Source organism: Poecilia reticulata, linkage group LG11 (genome assembly GCF_000633615.1).
Source record: "Poecilia reticulata strain Guanapo linkage group LG11, Guppy_female_1.0+MT, whole genome shotgun sequence".
Classification (NCBI taxonomy): domain Eukaryota; kingdom Metazoa; phylum Chordata; class Actinopteri; order Cyprinodontiformes; family Poeciliidae; genus Poecilia; species Poecilia reticulata.
This window is the reverse complement of record NC_024341.1, coordinates 12,858,537-12,878,755: the sequence shown is the minus strand read 5'-3', so window position 1 is coordinate 12,878,755 and position 20,219 is coordinate 12,858,537. Positions and strand designations below refer to the sequence as shown.

Genomic DNA, 20,219 nt, shown 5'->3' with positions numbered 1-20,219 from the left:
TGCTGAGGAGATAAGTTTGCTATGGTCAGATTTATAGGCTTTTTTTCTCTCTTTTTTTTTTCCCCCAATACCTGCAGCAAAAACTGAGACTTCAGATTTGTCTTTTTCAGTCCTGGAGCAATGCACCACTTAATGTTTACTGAGATAGATCTTGGATGAGCATTTCCAGATTGCAGTAGCAGGAAACAAAAGTGATCATACTCATTATATCTTATGCTGTGTTACACTCCATATATTATGCAGCTCTAATGTAAAACTAAACATATTCATGTGAAGCTGTAAGTACAGAAAAAGGAGAATCTGGAGGGTATCAACTCGCGTGGACTCACAGTTTTCAGATTTGTAAAAACATTTTCATAAGACTTTGTTTCACGTGTCTTATCTAATTCAACAGCATATTTCACACCAAAATTTCACACAATGCCGTGTTAAGTCCCGCTTCTGCACCATGTCACACAGCTCGTGGTTTCCTGCCGGACATTTTGGGAATTCATTACAGTCGTCTCATTTGATTTCGGAGCACACAGAGACCAAAAAACAAGCGAGGAACGGACGTCAGTGCGACCGCAACGCAGAACTTCCCACTGCCAGCACAGTTCCTCCTGTGTTTAAAGTGTGAATCAGCCAAGATTTGGAGGCAAGCTGAGGATAATGCATTCAAAGATGAAAGGAAAAAAACGGTGGTGAGGCTGATCGCTTGTTCAGCTGCATTCTTCAAACAGAATAGCTCCTTTCTAACCACGGACTTCTTATGTAAAATGGGCATGGCTTTTTATTTTTGATGTTATGCTTTATTTTGTGGATTACAATTTAGGAGCTTTAAGTACATTTTTTTTCTTATTTTTTTAGGAGCCAGGTAGGCGATAATTTGTGCATTTAAACTGGAACGTTCAGAGAAAACAAAGGCAGAAATGAAATCCCTCTGATGGACTGTTTGGATCACTATTGAACTGAAAAAGCTGATTAATTCAAGTTTCAAAATACATTTGGACTGCACAAGGCTTCCCCCATGAAAACTTGCTAAGCCTGGTGGTTGGGCACGAGGGCAGTCATTCATCCGCGGGCCAGCCTTGGTTTTTCAGTTAAAAATTTTCAAAGTTGACAGGAAATTTGAAAATATCACGTGATAATTATGTCCTACAGAAAAATTGGAAGATTAACACCTGAATACCAACAATAACGTGTTAAAAAATGCAAACATTTAAGAAAAATACTTAAGTAAATAAGCAGTGCTTAGCCTGGAAGAGCCACAAGTAAAGCCTGGTGGCCCGCCAGGCTTATAAAACACTGGGAGAAACCCTCTCTGTATGCATCTTTTTCTTACTAATGAAGTTTGGTCATGAATTAAATTGGTGAACGAGGCTTGGAGTCTGACATCGGAACAAGTTGTAGTGTTTTTTAACGCTTTGCGATAAAATAAAGTACTTAAAGGGCTGTTGGAGCCATTATCTGGTAACCATTAGATTTCCTCTTTATTTAAATGACTTTGATAAGTTGCACCGTGTTTAAAGGTTTTACATATTAGCTATATCTGAAAGTGAAGTCATAGAGGATCCTTATAAGTGTCCAAAACCTAACCTGAAGTCCAAGAGGTTTTAAAATTTGGGAGTAACTACAGTAAGCGAACCCTATAATTCAACAGCTTGTAGAAAAAAAAAGTACCTTTAGCAGAAATGGCTTGAAGTCGTTGTTTTCGGTAGGATTTTTATTTGCAGCATCACTTTGAATACAGTCTCCAGCTTTGTTCCGATTCATTCGGTTTTGCAGAAAAGCTTATTTTTGCTTATTGTCAGGTCTATTTTCCAGACACACTGTTGTAAATCTGGGCTTGCCAGACTACATCATGGCCTCTCTGGCGTTGTGTTCCACAGTTTAGATTTGCCTGCCAAAGGACGTTGTTTCTACTTCAAATGAAACGCACTCCAGCATCTAAAGAGGCGCTCACACTTTCTGATGATCAATTTTGTTTCATTATCAGCATCTGGCTTGAATCCGAGGGAAGCGGCAGAAAGGGTGTACTTTCTTTTTCCTTTGTGCTGCAGATTCCAGACAGTGTTGGTCTTCCATGAGAAATTTAGCTCCCTGACATTATTCTGAATACATTTGAGGTAGAAAATAAAACACATTCACAGTTAATCTACCAACCTTTACAGTATGGATGAAAAACACAGGCGTTTTCCTTGTTCAAAGTTAATTTAAAAGTTTTGATTTGGAAAGTTTGAAAGCCGGGACAATCCTCATTTCCATAAAGCTCCTCTCTGCAAACTCAGCACTACAAGAACACGTTCACGGGGATAATAAATAAGAAGATGCATGAGTTTAACTCTTTTGTAATTATAATCGCACTGTTTTCCGTGTTCGAAGAAAAATGTATAGAAACCTTTTTTTTTTTCTTTTAAGCTTTTGGGTATAACAGAAGCGTGGAGGTGCTTCGGCAGAGTTCAAGTGCTCGAAAGCTGCAGTTCAGAGCGATTTGACGGCAAACGCCGTCCTGCATACCGATACAAGTCTGCTAATGACGATCTTTTCGACGCCGAAAACAACCGCGATAAAGCCGTCTCGACGGGGACCGCTACGTTTTCCTGCCATGCGAGGTTTCTCTTTTGCACCGCGGCGCGTGTTGTGACAAAGTGCACGCATTGCGGCGGCGGAATCAGTTGACCCGCTGTGATGAAAAAAGCCTCTGAGCGCTGAAGGGTGTGTTAAATATCGCACGGATCTGGGATTAAGGTCATGAGAAAGAGAGGGAGATGAATGAGGATGGAGGGAGGGAGGGAGAGGATCGACCTCGCAGTGTTTGGAAATACGAGATCGTTCGCTTTAGAGATCCGGCTAGCTGAGCGATCCTCGATTACCCCCTGCGTGACCCATCGGGTCCGACAAACAAACCTGGATTAAGGTGGAGGGGTAGGAGGTGCAGGGGATTCGGTGAAATGATTCGGACTGAATGTAATCTCCAGTGTACAGCAGTTTTTTTTTTCTACCATCGACAAAGCAAATATGTCATGTTTTCCAGCTTATGAAGTAAAAACATCTGTTGGTTTTTAGTTTGCCGGCTCGATAAATTGATATGAAATGTACATTTTTCTGTTGGTCTTATTCTCCTTTTGACAGATTGCCTTTAAAATTTGTTGCTAAAAATAATCCAGTTATTTTAGCAATAAATAATCTTTTATCATTAAACAGCCTCGTTTCGGACACTTTTAGTGCTGAACAGTCCCTGTTTTGTATCTATTGTGAAGGCGCTAAAGACTCTCATCTTGTTCAATTAGTTGGTTGATTAACTTATTGATTATCTGTGTAGCAAGAAAATATGTCTCATACCTTGGTCTTGTTGCTGCTGTTCCCTATTTTAAGGGGATTTACTGCAAGCACAGCCATTTTCCCCTCCAAACACCCTCACAAATCTTTTTTATGCATATTTCAGGTCAGCCAGTCCTTTTTTTATTTAGCCCAGAAAAATATGTTCAACACTGACCTTTTTTTATCCCATTGGAAATTAGCCCCATTAGATCAGCCCCAACAAACTCAGCCACATTCACACACCATTATTTCATCTCTGCATGCCCAAAATACACAATTTTGTTTATTTATTTATTTTTTATGTTTTGCTTGTAGGGAGCTTTTCATTCCTCCTCAGAAAATGTAGGATTAGGATTAAGTTGGCTAGGCAATACGAGCAGGTCACTTAGAGTTTTTTTTCTCTTTACTTTAATTAGGTGTCATAATCTCTCATCTTGACCAAGTCGATGAAATTTAAAATCAATTAAATTGTTTGTGTGAGATGACCTGTAACAAACATATATGCAGTTATTTGGTAAATGAGAATAGAAAAGTTTGTTTGTTTGAGTGAAAGAAGCTTAGATTAGAACAAAACGGTGTTGTGTTGGTATGAAAAGGAGTTTAAAATTAAAAAAAGGGGGGGAAATTGATCCAATGCATTTCCAGACTAAAATACAGGGTTATTCCCATAAAATATCCTTTCTGTAAACAATTTTTAAAAATGAATTTGAACATTATGCTAAAAGTACCAGTAGCTTCGAGCCAGATTTCTCTGGCGACTTTGTGTGCATTCTGATAATGCGCAGTTCAGAAATGGAAATGTTCAATATGGCAATTTGACAGAAAACAAATCCTACATTCTCTTAATATTTTACCCTCTAAAAGAAATTAATTCAAAACATCCCCCCTTTAAATGTATATTGAAAAATTGCCAACCTCAGAAGTTAATTGCAGTCCTGTCCTTTGGTGCTTTGCAGTCTGAGCATTACTTACAAGCAGAGACTAACTAAACCCCCCCACTGCCCTCCTTCCCTTCCCTTTCTCTCCCCCCCAGAAAAAGCTTTGATGTTTCCCTGCCAGAATCCCAGCTTTAGATCAACTCATTAACTATGCTCCTCCAGAGAGCCACAGACTGACAGATGTTGCCCCGTCCAGCATAATGCAGCCCGCACCTCCTCTCAGACAGCTGCACGCATGTCTGTGTGTGTGTGTGTGTGGACGCAATCTGCCAGAGTGGTTCCTCTTTCGAGTGAACCGACGAGCGGCTCGGCCCTCCGTGACGAACAGCTCTAATCTTTGCCTTTTGCACCTCCCTCTCTCTCTGTCCCTCCAACAGGCGCAGAAGTGGTCTCAACCCGCCGATGACGAAGGCTCGACGAGAGATGACTTTTACGATGACGAGGACCTCTACTCGGGCTCCGGCTCTGGCTGTAAGTGTGTCTGTGTCTGTGTTGGTGTTGTTGTTGCGAGTGACGGGTTACGCACTCGCGCCCTGGCTCTTTCAAACCCCGACAGCTGCTTCGTTTCAATCTGCTGACCCCCGAAGCCTCCAGCCCACACGCCCCCCCACCAACCCTAACTGGTCCACACACACAGGCCTCCTCATGTACATGCATTCATTCCTCTTGAACTGTTTCACATTCAAATGCTGTGTATTTATGGAGATTTTATGTGATAAAATCAGCACAAAGTAGCGCATAATTGTGAAGATTAAAGAGGCTCGATTGGCTTTGGAAGTCGCCTAATTAGTAAGTAAAGTCCAGCCATGCTTTATGTAGAGGGGGGAAAAAAAACAAAAAAAAAACTTGACAGACCAGCGGAGGGGTCGGGGTTCTGTGCAACCAGCTGCAAATATTTGCGAATATTTGTGTCTGATCCTAAATAAGAAAGATCATAAAACTACACAAAAGAAGTGTTGATCTAAAATAAAAATAGCTGTTCCTAAGATTTTTATTGAAAAGTTAAGTTAGAAAACAACAAACGTAAAACTCAGACTCTTCTTATAGGAGCCGAGCAGTTTTGTTTCCACGTTCCCACTGGTAAACTGAACATTTATTGTTGGTGTCGAGCTTAAAAACTCTTTTGAGATTGGAAAGCCTCCTTGCCAATCTCAAGGCAAGGAGGCTCGACATGTAATCTGGCTCTCTCCTCAGATTACATGTCAAATTTAAGACGGGACTCTCGCTGGGTCACTCCAACATAGTCCAACGAACCATGTTGGTCAAATTAAAAGAACATTTTAAACCCAAATCTGCTAGAGATACAAATAGTTTCTGCGCTTTGGCAAAGATGCAAACGAAGATGTCATTAGGAGGATTTTCAAAAAGAGTGTTGGTCAGTCCAAAATGGAGTGGAGAGATCATTTACTCTTCCTCTGCAGCCTGGAAGTAAAAGACTGATGGACCAATAGCGTTCTTTGAATCGATAATTGGAGACTGTTGATGTAGGAAACATGGAATAATGTTTTGGTCAGATTAGAACAAAACTGAATTTAGCAAACTAAACCTAACAATCCCAATCATGCCACAATGGTAGCAGCATCATGCGCCGAGGATGCTTTTCTTAAGAAAATCTTTTAAAGGCTACAAAAGACTTCAGATTGGGTTATAGGTTCACTTCCCAGCAAGACAAAAACACTAAACCTGCAGAGTTGTAATAAAAATCAAAACTCATTCACAGAATCTTTGGATAGTCAGACGCTCTCTTTCCAGTAGGCCTGAGTTTGACCTGTTTTGAAAAGAAGAATAGAGAGAAATGACAGTCTTTAGATGTGCAAAGCTGGGTGAGACATACCCAGAAAGACCTGCAGTTGTAGCTACAGTACAAGCTGCTTCTACAAGATATCGACTCAGGGGGGCTGAATACAAATGCACCGCACCCTTCCCGACGAAACGCGCTGAAGTTTTTGATCCTAACGTGGAAAAAAAAAGTGAAGTTCTTTCCCAGATGTTTGTCTCATCAACTGGGTTAGGATGCAGGGGGTGGGGAAAAACAAAAACAAAAAAAAAAAACTCAAAACAACCACTGACCCGGGGTCGATTCCCAGAGATCTTCTTTGCTCTAATCAGATTACAGTCCACACAGATTAGACAATCACATGCAACTATCTGCCAGTGCGCGCCGTCCCCAGCGCTGCTAGCTGGCGTGTTTGGGGAATTACCTGCTTAACTTAAATCACGTCGGTGTAACTCAGCCCAATTTTCTGATCTGGCCTTCGAAGCTTCTTCTTCCTATCGACTGTGACTCATTGAGGGCCGCCCTCAGTTAAGGCACTGCGCTGGCGGGTGAGCGTGAAATAAATTACAATTCGGGGCAGTGGAGAATGGCAGAGGCAACCCCCCGCGGTTGAAACAGCAGCCCGGCAAATTGCTTTATCTAAAACCGTGATATAGAGTTGAACCTTTCCAAAGAACAGGGTTCGCTTTTAACAGACAGAAGCGCGTTTAATGTCTGCTTCTGCTGCTTCAGTGGAGGTATTTTGTGGCTTCTGATACATTAAACATAAGACGCATTGTCGGAGTCCGTTTTCCGATATCCTCTGCAGCTCCTCTGACAGCCTTCGTGTCTTTGTGTCTGCAAATTCAATTTGCTTCTCTTTCAACCCAAGGAGCTTCACTTCTATAACCGAATGAAAGGCGGAGTAATGGTATTATGAGCCACAGCTGTGCTCATCTCCTCTCCTTCTGAAAATGCACTTTATGTATATAAGCGGCATACACCGCGGTAACTCTCTTTAGAGCTCTCCGTCCGCACCAGCTGACCAAAAACAAATATTTTCAGCAACAAAACCTCATCCTTTTTTTAGTTTCTGCTCAGGACGACAAAAAGAAAGTTTGGTGATTTCAATTTGTTTCTCTGCAGCTTTTTTTTTTTTTTACCCCGGCTGAACTTACTGTAGTCGATCCAGTTTGCACTCTGTTCACTTGCTCCTGACAGGCAGCTAAATAATGGGGAGGAAAACGATGACACTGGGGCTGCGATTGCTGTGTCAAAGTCATCATTTTACTCTTAAGTGATTCGACAACACAAACGCCTCCCTGTAGTTCTCGTGTCATTAAGTGCAGCGACGTTTTAAACGACCGAAAGCAGAAAGGCAAACGCACTTCTGTTGATAAAAGCGTGCCTATAAAAAGTATCCCCTCTCCCCCCTCTTGGATGTTTTGCCCCTCTGGTTGCTGTTTATTTTCAAAAAATAAAAAAGTGCTCTTGTATGTAGATTTTGTGGGGGATATGAGAAGGCGGTGTGACTCGGGAACTGAAACCGTATGCAATGTCGGAGATATACTAGGCGCTGCTGTTGATTCGATCTTTTTTTTTTTAAAGCTTGCTTGCACTCGAAACCTGTGGTAAATTTCATTGTCATTTTTATCGAAATTGTGTTCAATGTGAGATGCAAACCCAGCAGCGTTTACAGTTATCTGCAAATTGAATAAAAATCTTTCAAATAAATGCTTGTTATGGAAACTACTAAGTGAAGCATGACCTTATATGTCTCAATCTTTACACATCTATTCAAGGAATGTTTGAAAAAACTATTTACGCCCTTACAGATTTTTGTTGTGGTTTTTCCTTTCCTGCTACACTGACCTGGTTCAGATTTTGAAGTAATCTTTAATACCAGACAAATATAGCATGGAGAAATCGAAAAAGTTCCCAAACGATTGTTTTATTAAGAGAAAGAGATGATATAAACTAATCTGACCCTTTTATAAATGAAGTAAATGCAACAACTTCCATCAAGCTTTTGAGGTAATCCATCTTATCCAACCCTATGGAGCAATTTTGGCACACTTTGTTTTGTAAAATGTTATTTATTCAGTCACATTTGGACAACGTTTAAATATAAATGATCTTTGTGTGGACTTTGGCCTTTGACAAGACGTCTCGAAATCATTTGTTTTATTTGTTTTTGAGCTATTTAAAGTTTAACTTTCTGTGTCCCTAACCAGATGAAACAGGAATCACGCCTTCCTAAAAGTTGAACTTTTTTTGTCTTTAGTCAACTGAATATTTCTGTAAAAGTCCCGGGGATAATCAAGGATGTTGTATTTTGGCAAAAGTGAATCTTTGTGTTTTGTTTGGTCAGCAGCAGTGGTCTTCTCTCCTACGAAGATCTGACGTTGGAGATGAGTTTTTCCCCTTCTCTGTCGGGTTTTGTTTTGATTGAAGCAGAACGTTGTGTCTCGTCTGCAGACAAGACGCAACAAAGCACAGATCCTCCAAACTCGTTATCTCAAAGACGTTGATGGTGTGCTACCAGAAACTGAGTTACTTGCATAACACATTCCTCCCTTATCAAATAAATGGGATAATCTTGAGAAAATATCCTGTAAATCATCACATTATGTCTGGAAATGTTCACAAAGTACAACAAAATTGTTTTTCAAAAGAAAAAAAGAAAAAAACCTCCCTAAACTAATTGAAATTTCTTATTGATGCTTTTATTTTGACATTTACCAGCGTCACCATGTCATTTTCTGAGTTTTTACATCCATAGTTCCCAAGTCACTATGTTTCAGACAAGAAGTGAGAATAAAAGATGTGTGTTTGTAAAGGACGAGGCAAACAAAATGTTTTTAAACTTTAAGTGACAGGAATATTTGATTTCTGAGGTTATATTTCAAATTTACATCCAGCTGCTTCCCTCCTGAGTAGAGGAAGTGGTTTGTTTCATTTGCATGTCTGTCACTAATTCTCTTACTTCCTCTTTTCTCCTCGTCTAGCCTCGGACATCGGCGTGAGGCCGACGACGTCTGGTGTGACCTTCACCACGGAGGAGCCCATCCTCTTCTCCACTACCCAGGCAACAAGCCCCGCCCCCTCAGCCTCACCTGCGGCCGAGCCCAGCCCCAGCCCAGAGGACGTCGTCTCCACCGTGTTCCCCACCGAGGCCGACGGCGAGAGCGGCATCTACGTGGAGATGGAGAAGGAGAGGGAAAAAGACAGGGAGCTGGAGAGAGAGAGACAGATGGCAAGGGAAAGAGAAAGAGAGCGGATCAGAGAGATGGAAAGGGAGAAGGAGAGGGAGAGAGAGCGGGAGAGGGAGAGGGAGCGGGAGAGAGAGAGGGAGAGACAGAGAGAGCGGGAGCTGGAGAGGCAGAGGGAGCTGGAGAGAATCCGGGCGGCTCAGACCACCGCCGCCCCCCGCTCGCCCGCCATCTTCCCCGCGTCCACCACCGGCCTGGCGACTAGCGCCGTGGAGAGCGCAGCGCCCTCTGCTGGCTCGGACGACCTGTTCGGCCCGGACGAAGACGAGGACGTGTACCTGTCGCCGGAGCCCACCCCGTTTTCCCCCGACATGGAAACCACCCCAGATTACGATTACGACACACCCACCACGGCGGAGACCACGCCCGAGCCCACGACGGCCGCACCCACCACCACAGCTGCGACCACCGCCAAGACCAGAGTCACCTTCAGGCCCCGGGTCCCGGCGTCGAGGACCACCCAGGGCGTACTGACGGAGAGAACGACCCGCCCACAGCTGCCCGCAACCACACAGGTGGGTAAAAGTTTGGATTATTCAATTGGAATCATCTGGATTGCAGTCGCGCTACCAAAAAATTTTCAACTTTTACGTTTTGTCAGATTACAGCCACTAATTTTCGCTATATTTGCATTTCATGTGTTTTGGATCCAACATAAAGTGGTTCATAAATGTGTAAAGAAAAGGACTCATCTGTACAGATTTATATTTTACAAATATATGTATATTTTAAGTTCAGTATAGACTCTACTTGGAGTTTACACTGAACAGACATTACTGCCAGTTTGAAGGAGAAAAATTTAATTTTCCAGTTATTTTACTTGAATAACTACAAGTGGTAGCTATTTAATAACCTATAATTGTGTGGCTGCTATCACTGGTGAGTAACAGTCCCAATGTAACATCTTCAGTTATATTCTTATCAAAATGTTGTAAGAAAACATATTTATTGTTAGACTTTAACTATCACTTAATGTTCTACTTAGAAGCTGATAAACTTTCGTAGGATTTAGACATTGTATTTTATTGGCTAGTTTTTAATATGCTCCAAAACTCAGCTTTATGGTGCAGAGTTAAAGCATGCAGTCAAACATCCGTTCTCCCCTAAATTATGCTGCTTTTCACCTTCCTGCTCGTGCATCCGGCCGCTGTGGGTTCACTTTACAACTTCTGGATCTGTTAATCGGTGCCTCTAATGTAATGAGAGCTCAACAGTGGTTGCATTGGTGCGGCTTGATGAGCTGGGTGGGAGGATTACGAAGGCGGAAAATGCAACCGCAACTCCAGGCTAAGGACGTTCAAATTACCCAAGTGTCAGTCGGGGCCGTCAGGCTGCTGGTTTCAGTGATTACCAACCCTTATCGTTCTCTTCGCTCTCCTGGGAGTCAGCCACGCTGGAGGAACATTTCTGATCACTGATAAATGGCAACAAAAGTCTCAAAATGCAGAGAAACAGAAGCCGAACGCAGATATTTCGGCAAGCGGCCGGCAGAAGGTTAAAGTGACTTAATAAGTCAGCTGACAATGGCAGGATCGGAGCGGAAATCTGACAACCAACAGCTGAACTTTGCGGAGCAAATAAAGGGCAAAATGAAACGACTAACGAGCAAACCTGATTGTGGAAATGAAACGGAAAAACCGCTAAATCCATACAGAAACGCAGACGTTTCAGACCATTTCAAGATGTACGTTATTTAATTGTTCCACCGTTAATCTTACTCCACAATAACTGTTTCCCAAATCTAACCAAACCATGAAGCAAAGTTTATCCCTGGTTAAATTCAAGCTGTTCCTCTGGCTGTTTATTACCTCAAAGCTGAGTCATGATCAACAGTTACATTAACTGCGTGCTGCAACCTCAACATGTTTGCATTTCTTTTCAGATTCTGTAGTTGAAGTATGATTTGTAGTGTAATATATAATTTTGTAGATGTCTCACCGTGTCTATATGCACTCACTCCCACCTGATGCTAATGTTGGCTAAGCTCTGCACTGGTGGCGACATCATCCTGTCAGTCGTATAATCCCCTGGAGAAGATGGTGATGGCACTTTTGAACATCATAAAAACTTCTTCTTGGTGACACCCAGATTTTTTCTTTCAGCTACATGTGAGGTAGCTATGAAGAAATGGGCTAATGACGCTTTTTCAATCGAGAAGAGAGTAATTGCTGTCACATTTTCCCATCTTTGACAACAAGTTTCTTAATTCTGTCAATAGAGACGTTAAAGATTCGCCTGCAGTGGAGCAAAAAGTACGCTGGCAATGTGTTTGTGTAACCAACAGATTAGCGTGTAGTTTTTCTTGGAATTGAACTTTTGTAATAAAATATGCATCTGAAAACACTGTGTACTGTGACTCTGACTGGCCAATCCTTTGGCCCAATCAAAGTCCACACTGTGGTAGAACCTGAAAAGAGATGCTCACAGACTCCCCATATCAAATCTGACTCAAATGTTTCACCAATGTTCATGTAAAAGACAGTGTTTTTACTTCTCCTACTGCAAAATGATGTTCTTCTCTGTGTTACTCTACCATCTAAAATAAGTAATACACTGGAGTTTGTAGGCTATAACATAGCCAAATGTAAAAAAGAAACAATATTTCTGCAAGGCTCTGTGTGCAACCATGTAGTCGCTAGGAATGCACACAGCAGTAGGAGTGTGTGAGTTTTTGATTGACAAAAAGCTCCGCAGTTCTAATGGTTGTAGTGATAGATGAACATGTGGCTCATTTATAAGTGTCAGAAGATAATTTATCCAGATCAGGCTTTGGGTAAACAGCCAATATCTGTTAATGAGATCTCTTCATTGGTTTTGACAGTGATCAAATAGCCCTTATCTCTGGCTCTTATTGAGCCATTTCCCAGTGAACATCATTAGATAAAGTTTAAGAACAAGCGACTGATTCAAAGCGGTTTTGATCTGTGTTTCTGTAGTTCACTCCGTGCAAAGATCTGACCTTCTGCCTGCATGCAGAGCCCCGCCGTTCCTCCGATTCAATCTGTTCGTTTCCAGCGGCACCGCGCATTCGTACTTGACGGTTTCTCCGCGTCGCATTTAAGCTGCCACGTTTCATGAAGTGTGCGTGCATTTGTTTGACGACAAGAAACTTTTCCTCCTGTTCAAGACACACAGAGACTGTTTGTTTGCAAATGCCAGCATGTGTCATGGAAAAACTCTCTCTGGACTCGCTGCCGATCGGTTATCCGGGCGGCGACTCTGCGGAACGAATTTAATTGCATCAAAATGTCCTGTTGAGGTTTTCCTTCTCTGTTTTTGACTTAGGAGGGAAACAACGAGGTGGGCGCCGCAGGCCCGACTGGAGACTCGGAGATCAGAAAGGAGGGCAGGAATAATCTCGACTTAATGCCCGACTTCAGCGGGAACACGGTGGACAGTGGCAGCTCTGCTGCCCAGCTGCCACAGAAGAACATCCTGGAGAGGAAAGAGGTCCTAATAGGTGAGTAAGAGATAAATCACCTGTTTTAGAAGAGCAGAAAACATTACCACGTTGCCTCCTGGATTCTTTTTTTTCTGCTTCTTTTCGGGGGGAGTGGCTGCTAAGATGAACTAGCATTACCACAACTTTCACATAGATCAGATTTATCACCATGCTGCTTAGCCCCATTTTATCCACCGAGAACAAGAAATCTTCCCGTTGGGTTCGGCGACCTTTTTTCATCCCCCCCACTGTTTTTTCACCTTCTTTTTCCTTTGGGCAAATCCAATTTCTTTCCAAGCGTCCCCCCTTTTTTTTCTTTTTTTTTTTTTTGTACTTCTTCTTACCCCCAAAAGAGCTGCTGTAGAAAATGAGAGAGCAGCCATCTTGCCTGACCTGACCGGCTCTCTGTCTCTCCTTCAGCTCTTCTGATTGGTGGACTGCTGGCGGTGGTTTTTGCTGATTTCCTGGTCGTTGGTAAAGAGCAGGAGGCAACAGATTTTAGATTAGACTGTGCGCTAGACGTAGAGCTGTGTTTATGATTAGTTTTCTGCCTTTTCTGTAGTGAAAGAGAAATTGATGCTGCTTTATCTGGGCATGTCCATCTTGTTCGGACTTGTTCCTGACACGGTTCGGTGGCACCGCTGAAACTTATTGCTCCAACTAATGAAACCCAGGCTGGTTCCTTGTTGCCGTTTAAAATAAGGCGCCGCTATTACAGCTTGGAAGCTCAGTGGATAAATTAGTGGTTGCAGTGGTCTCATGTTCAGCTTTAGCCAAAGTTTGGATTAAAAACCACAAAATGTTTCACTCCAGAAACGGATAAATGTCTCTATATTTGTAAGATAAATATTTAATTAAAATGGCCTTGGTTTTAACATCAACAGCAAAGTTAGAGTTGAATTATTTTCCATCTGGTCAGAACATCTCATACGTACTCCTGCTTTTAAAAAGAACTCTGTGCACAATTCAGAATTTCTATGACACAAAAAGTTAATTTATATAACACTTTTTACAGATAAGAATCACAAAGTGCTTCAAGGAATAAAACATCACAGCAAAATGATTCAACTAACACAAACGAATGAAATTACTGAAAAGAGACGGATAGAAACAAACACGGCAAGGAAACTACGGAGAACAATCTAAGCGAAGCTCTATTGGAATGTTTTTATTAATAAAAGGGCCTTCAGGTATTTTTTTCCATAATAAGATAATAATGGTGTTTATGTGGCGAACAGACACAGGATGTTCGTTCCTCAGGGCCGAGAGCATCGATTCTCATTCGTTGAATATCTAGTGCGTGGGACAGGCAGTGACCTTTGACCTGTTGATGTTAGTTTCAACTGAGCAAATACATAGGAGCTCGGCCATCTAAGCAGGGTTCAGATGTATACATACACCCACGTTAATACTTGGCCCTTAGCAAGCTCCACTTTAACCACAACCTTTCTGTTGCTACCGAGAAGCTTGCGGTGTAATTTTGATAGCTGACCGCTTCTCCTCACTGGTAGAGTTTATTTAAACTGGTTGGTTTCCAGGCGCTGACGATGCTATGATCCACAAACTGTCAGCGTGGCGTAGGTCAGAAGTGTAACGCCGGCCCGCTTCATCCCTTCATAAACAAGTTTTGATGTGTTTGGGATTATTATCCCGTTGGACTCTGTTTCTGTTTTTCTCGTCAGTGTCTGACAGTAAATGGGTTAGCATGTTTGACAACACAAGAACCACCAAACACTCAAACCCGTCATAACCCCAGCTCAAGAGTTGAAGTGTTGGCTTCCCACAAGGAGAGGCCCAAAGTCAGAGGAGTCTGAGAACCACAGAGGGTTTTCCTCAAAAGACGAGGATTATGTCAACATTAGGCTTTGAGAACGCTGTGCTAGCTGTCAGACATGTTGGTAGCATCATGCTAACTACGTCTTCCACCACTACAGCTATGTGACGCTTCTCCAACTGCACTGTTCATTCAATTCATTCAGTTGTTTTGGAGCAGGGATGCATCTAGAAACTGCAGGAACATAGTGGAAACCTAGACACAGACAGTTTTAATGGGACAATTATCCCAAACAAACATCAGAACTGGTTTTGAAATGTATAAAGTAGGCTAATATTGCACTTCTAAAATTGCCCTGACTTTAATCCTGTTGAAAATTTGTGAGCTTCACTTAAAAGCTGCATCTGTGGCAGGAAACCAACCAGTTTATACGAGTCCTAGAATTTTTGATAAGAGAAGCGTGCTGATGTCCAACTGACTAAGAGACATTTATCCAAGTATTAGTGAGGCTGTTCAATCTGGGTTTGACACTTCTGGATGAGAGAGGATCAAATGTAGTCCAGATTTATTAGGAAAAAAAGAACACCTTGAATCTAAAACTGAATCATAAGCTGTTCATCACATACCAACCTCAATCTGATCAACCACCCATCGTGTGCAACAATCGTTTGTTACACCATAAGTAGGCGATAAAGTTTTGATGCAATTGAAAATTGCATTTTTTTTTTTGTCTTGTGATGCCCACTAAGTCATGCCGCCCTGGGCAAAAAGCCACCCACAAAAACGATTGCAGATGTAGACTCTAAAACTTTACAAGGTTTCACAGAGACCTGACCTTACAAGAGTCACTGGACATCAGCTAGATTCTCTTTCATTTTCCTTCAAAATAGCAAATAATTTTCACCTTTGGCCTCCACTCAAATCATCAATAACAAGGAAGTTTCTGATTGTCGACCAGAAACTCATTTGTTGCTCCTCTCAGGAACGGCTTGGTGACGCGAGGAGCTACAGGTGGAGAAATTAACACCAGCCCCATTATGTTCAGCTACTCCTTGCAGCTCTGCAGAGATGCAATTTAGCACAGAGCTGTTGTAGCGGAGTGTGTCCGCTGGCACACCCAGGCTCATCAGTTTCCACTTAGCAGCAAGGTGATTGTGATGCTGTGGTAGATCTGCTGTGCTGTCAGAGCAGCGTAGGCTGGGTAGGTGCAGCTTTCAAGTCTGAAATTACAGATCTGTTTCTTTTCTCTCTCTCTTTTTTTTTTTTTTTTGGTTTAGCTGTGATCGTGGGAGGTGTGGTGGGCGCCTTGTTCGCCGCCTTCCTGGTGATGCTGCTGGTGTACAGGATGAAGAAGAAGGACGAGGGAAGCTACACGCTGGAGGAACCCAAACAAGCCACGGTCACCTACCAGAAACCCGACAAGCAGGAGGAGTTTTACGCATAACCCCTGGATGCCGGGGAGTCGCACCTCACACCGGGCTGGGGGTCGGGGGGGGGGAGAAAGAGTGAGAGAAAAGTGAAAGATACTCTAAAGCGCTCCCCCTCCTCCTCTTCCTTCTTCTTCTTCTACTACTATTACTCGCCCCTTCATCTCGTCATCCCGCTCCTCCCCTCTCGTCTCCAAAGCGTTTGAGAGCGCCTTCTCTCTGGGGACTTTCTTTTCGATGAAAACGACAAAATAAGGACAAAAAAAAGGACGGAAAAATTCAAATATATTCAGAAAAAAAAGCAACATACACACAAGATGTTTTTAAAGTATCTGTTGTTATTAATATTCTGCAGATTCTTTTGTTCTGTATGTAAGGATATGATAATTTTGTAAGAAAAACAACAAAAAAAGACATTCTCCTAATCTGTGTTTTCCAGCACAAGCAAACAAAAACAAGTCCCCCCCCCCAAGCCCCTTTCTGTTTTTATGGAGCAAATAAAAAAGAGAGAGAGGAGAGGAGGGGGGCGCTAAGAAGAGGAAGCCACGACTTAACAGAAGGTGGGGCATGACTCTGCCCCTCGTTTCCCCTTCCCCTAAAACAAACAAACAAAAAACTCCAAAAACACCTAGCATCTGGTTGGCCGGGCAGAGTCCAGGGTCAAAGGTGAGAGGAAAGGTCTCTTTTTGTGCCTTCCGTCCTTTTTTTTTTGTTTTTTTTTGGTGCTCAAATATTCACACACTGACATGAACACAGGCATATTCACACACACGTCTGCACACAGACACCGGAGTCTGCTGGAAGGTGGCTCTGACCTCTCGCTCGGCTCGGCCAACCAGAAAACGCCGCGGTGCGTTTCGGTCACGTCGAGTCGGTGGCCCCTCTGCTCCTCTGGGCTGTACAAAGACTAGTTATTGATAGTAATAATGATAATAATAATAATCAATAATATATCAATGCTTCAGGGCTGGATGGTGAGGAATTATTGTGATAATTATAATGATAATAATAAAGCGGTAACTATAATGATGATGATGATGATGAAACCTAAACAGGAGGATGTTGTATTTAGCATTTAATGAAAAAAGAAGAAAAAAAAAAAGTATATATGTAAATATCAGCGTATCCTTTCTGGCGTCACTAATCATCTGCATGATCTATTTGTTTTTTTGTTTTTAAAAATCCATCCATCACCTTCATCATCACCTTAGACGAGCTGTGCTCTTGTCGCGTGCACGCACACACTCTGCACACACAGATTTAAAAACTAGCTGCGCGTTAGAAACGGGCCACACCGACTTTAAATCATATCATCCAAACACATTTCAGAGCCACTGTCGTCATCGTTGTCGTGACAGAGCGAGGCCAGGTGGCATTGCTGATCAGTTATCAATCGGTTTGGTTCGTTTTGTGTACAAGCACAATTACGGCGCCTTGCAAAAGTATTCATACCCCAGTCAACATTTTCCTCTTTGACATTTTGCACAGGCGAACCTCTTTGTACCTTACTACGATTTTAATTCCAGAGCACTTTCTTTCTTTTTACTCTTCCTTCAGCAATAACTTTTTTTTCTTGTCACTTTTCCATATAAACTAATTCTTTATTTCTGACAGATTCTCCTCCAGAGTCCCCACAAGCCTCTAGGCTGCTTCCCCGATCAAATGTTCTCGGCCAGTTGTGGTTGACCATCCTCTCATAAAATGCCAATAAAAAAATGCATGAACGTTTGTGACAGTAACATAAACGATTGCAAAAGCTTGACGGGTGTGAATATTCTTACAAGGCGCTGTTCATGTACAGTCTTTGTGTCATCCGGAAAACATCTGCCCTCTCGAGCCGTCTGCATGCCTCGCGTTTTTTTCTCTCGTTTTCGTCCCATCCACCGCTGATCGGCTCTCGGTTTGAGGATGGGAGAGGTTCAGAAGTTGCTCCCATGTGCACTGAGTCAAAAATAAAAAATCGTTACATTTGTTGGTAAATTTTTGTTAACGAGAGCGAAAGCGATCAACCTTCACCCGCCGTGGGACCATTTTTGAGGGGCAGACAATCGGGGGAGATCCCGACTTCGTTCTACGAGATTGTAACAATAACCACACACCAGTGCGTCTGGGCTAGTAGCTTCTCTTATACTCAGTACTGTAGATTAAAAAAAAATGCATGGGAGTCAAAATTATACTTGTCTGACTGTACGTATGGATTCCTGTGTGTGTGCGTGTGTGTATATTAAAAATTAAAGAGGGGTGCGTTAAAGTTGGAATGTACTGTGGTCGAGAGTGTGTTTACCTACTCCAGCAGTTCTGACGCTCTTCCACAGACGGGTAGCACACCTCCTCCACTCCTGTGTGTTAAATCACCTGCCACCCCCCTTCACCAGTGTGTGTGTGTGGGTGTGTGTGTGTGTCTGCATCTAATCTGAACCCGCCACCTCGCCTGTAAGTGTGCGTCACCTTGGTATTTCACAGCAGCTCTTGTGTACATGACACTAGCCTGTCCTGGTGTGTGTGCGTGTGTGTGTATGTGGGGGTGTTTTGCATGTGTTTCATCTGCTCATTGCTGAATGTGGGGCCACTCGTCCCTCAAAGTGGCTCTCACACATGCTGACTGTGTCTTCTCACTGTCTGTCTGGCTCGTCTACCTGTCTGTCCGCCATGGGACGGATGGACAGACGAGGCGCCACTTTGTCACAGGCAGGAATGATCTAAACACGTACTGTCTTTTCTAAAGTGACTGTCGAAAAAAAGTCGTGCGTTTGTACCCATCTAAGCCTGCGTAGCCAAATAATATGAGTGTGTGTGTATGCGCGTGTGTGTATGTGTGTGTGAGGGAGAGACTAGAGATATTTGTGTATATGCGAGTCTGGGTGTGGATGTGCGCGTGTCTGTGTGAAGCCCAGTGGAGGCTACACTCCTCTATGTTTGCTGTTCCCATTCCTGTTTTTATACATTTGCATTTTTTTAAGGCTGAGTTTCTGTCATTGGCTGAGTGAGCGAGAGGAGGCGGATCCTCCACGCCACCGCCCTGTCACTAATCTGCCACTCTGTTCCAAATAAAAAACAACCTGATTGGGTAAATGTGTCCTCTCTCTTGTCTTTTTAATGTTCCTCCTGGACCTTCTTACCAAGTTACATTATAAAAGTTACATACTGCAACTCTAAATAATTTTTTTTTACATATTTGTTAAAACTGTCTTGACAATATGGAATAAGACTGATAATCTGGAAAAACCTTCTCCCAGTGCTACCTAGAAGCAACCAATCAGAGCCAGGAGGTGGGTCTTAGTGCTGTCAATCACAAACTTGTGTGTGTTCCTCTCATCCCTCCTTCCTACTGCTGCAGGTTTTCCCCATCAACAGATTCTGTTGTGAATAAGTTGTTTCTTTGCTTTTAGCACATTTGGCAGCGGGTACATTCGGTTGATTGGCAGCCCCTCCTTCTTGCTCTTATTGGTTGTTTTTGGTCGGGAGCGGTGCATTTCTTCAGACAGCAATGATGGTTCAGAGAAGAGGTGGAGAAAGTCTGTGAAAAGATTGACCATCTGTCTCGTAGCTTATTGTCACGACATGACTGTTTTAATAAATGTGTAAAAACCTATTAATTATAAAAGCTACATACTGGAGTTTTAAAGGTGGATCTATAATCTACCCATAAACCCCATTGATTTAGTCTTGGACTCAAAAATCACACCGAGGTGTAACGCATCATTTGATATGTTAACATTTTCGTACAGTGGCTTGCCAAACGAAACTTTTTTCCAGTTTGTCACATTAAAACCAGAAACTTTATTTTGAAACCAACATTAAATATAGAAATGTGAAGTGAAGACAAATGACGCATACTTTTGCGCTAATTACAGCTGAAGGTTTTCATCCAAGAGAAAACAAAATGGCTCAAGATCAGTCGGACTGGACTTATTCCTTTTAAAGGTTTATTAGAAAGGGAAGTTTTCTTTCTGATTAGCAGACATTAATCTAATATTTCAACATTGTCTAAAGCGACACTTGCCCTGATTTCTAAAAAAGTTTCGAATGATTCTTGGAATACTGGCGGTTTTAATTTTAAACAATTTTGTTGAAACATGTTCTTGTTTTAGCAAAGTTTAACAGAAAAGTTGATGTTTGCTTTAAAAATACGCAAGTTGATGGTTTAGGAGAAGTTTTCTCTCTCCATAGGAGAAAAGGAATAGTTAAAACATCATATCCTTAAGAAGAAGAAGGAAATCCAGCAAAGGTCTGACACAACCTGAGAGCTGGGTCATCCTTCAGTTCATCCATCTTCAGTCTGCCAAACCCTCATCATAAATGGTCTC

At 42.4% G+C, this 20,219-nt stretch overlaps 1 protein-coding gene across 1 annotated transcript in view; it reads left to right on the top strand.

Annotated features, from left to right (window-relative positions):
* Window positions 1-18,988, top strand: part of sdc3 (syndecan 3) — a 49,394-nt gene extending 30,406 nt beyond the window's left edge. Inside the window, exons 2-5 of the mRNA XM_008421842.1 lie at window positions 4,619-4,712; window positions 9,006-9,784; window positions 12,555-12,729; window positions 15,763-18,988. Coding sequence (XP_008420064.1) covers window positions 4,619-4,712; window positions 9,006-9,784; window positions 12,555-12,729; window positions 15,763-15,929 — 1,215 coding nt within the window. The 3' untranslated portion in view covers window positions 15,930-18,988. The remainder of the gene's footprint in view (window positions 1-4,618; window positions 4,713-9,005; window positions 9,785-12,554; window positions 12,730-15,762) is intronic.
* The last annotated feature ends 1,231 nt before the right edge of the window (window positions 18,989-20,219 follow it).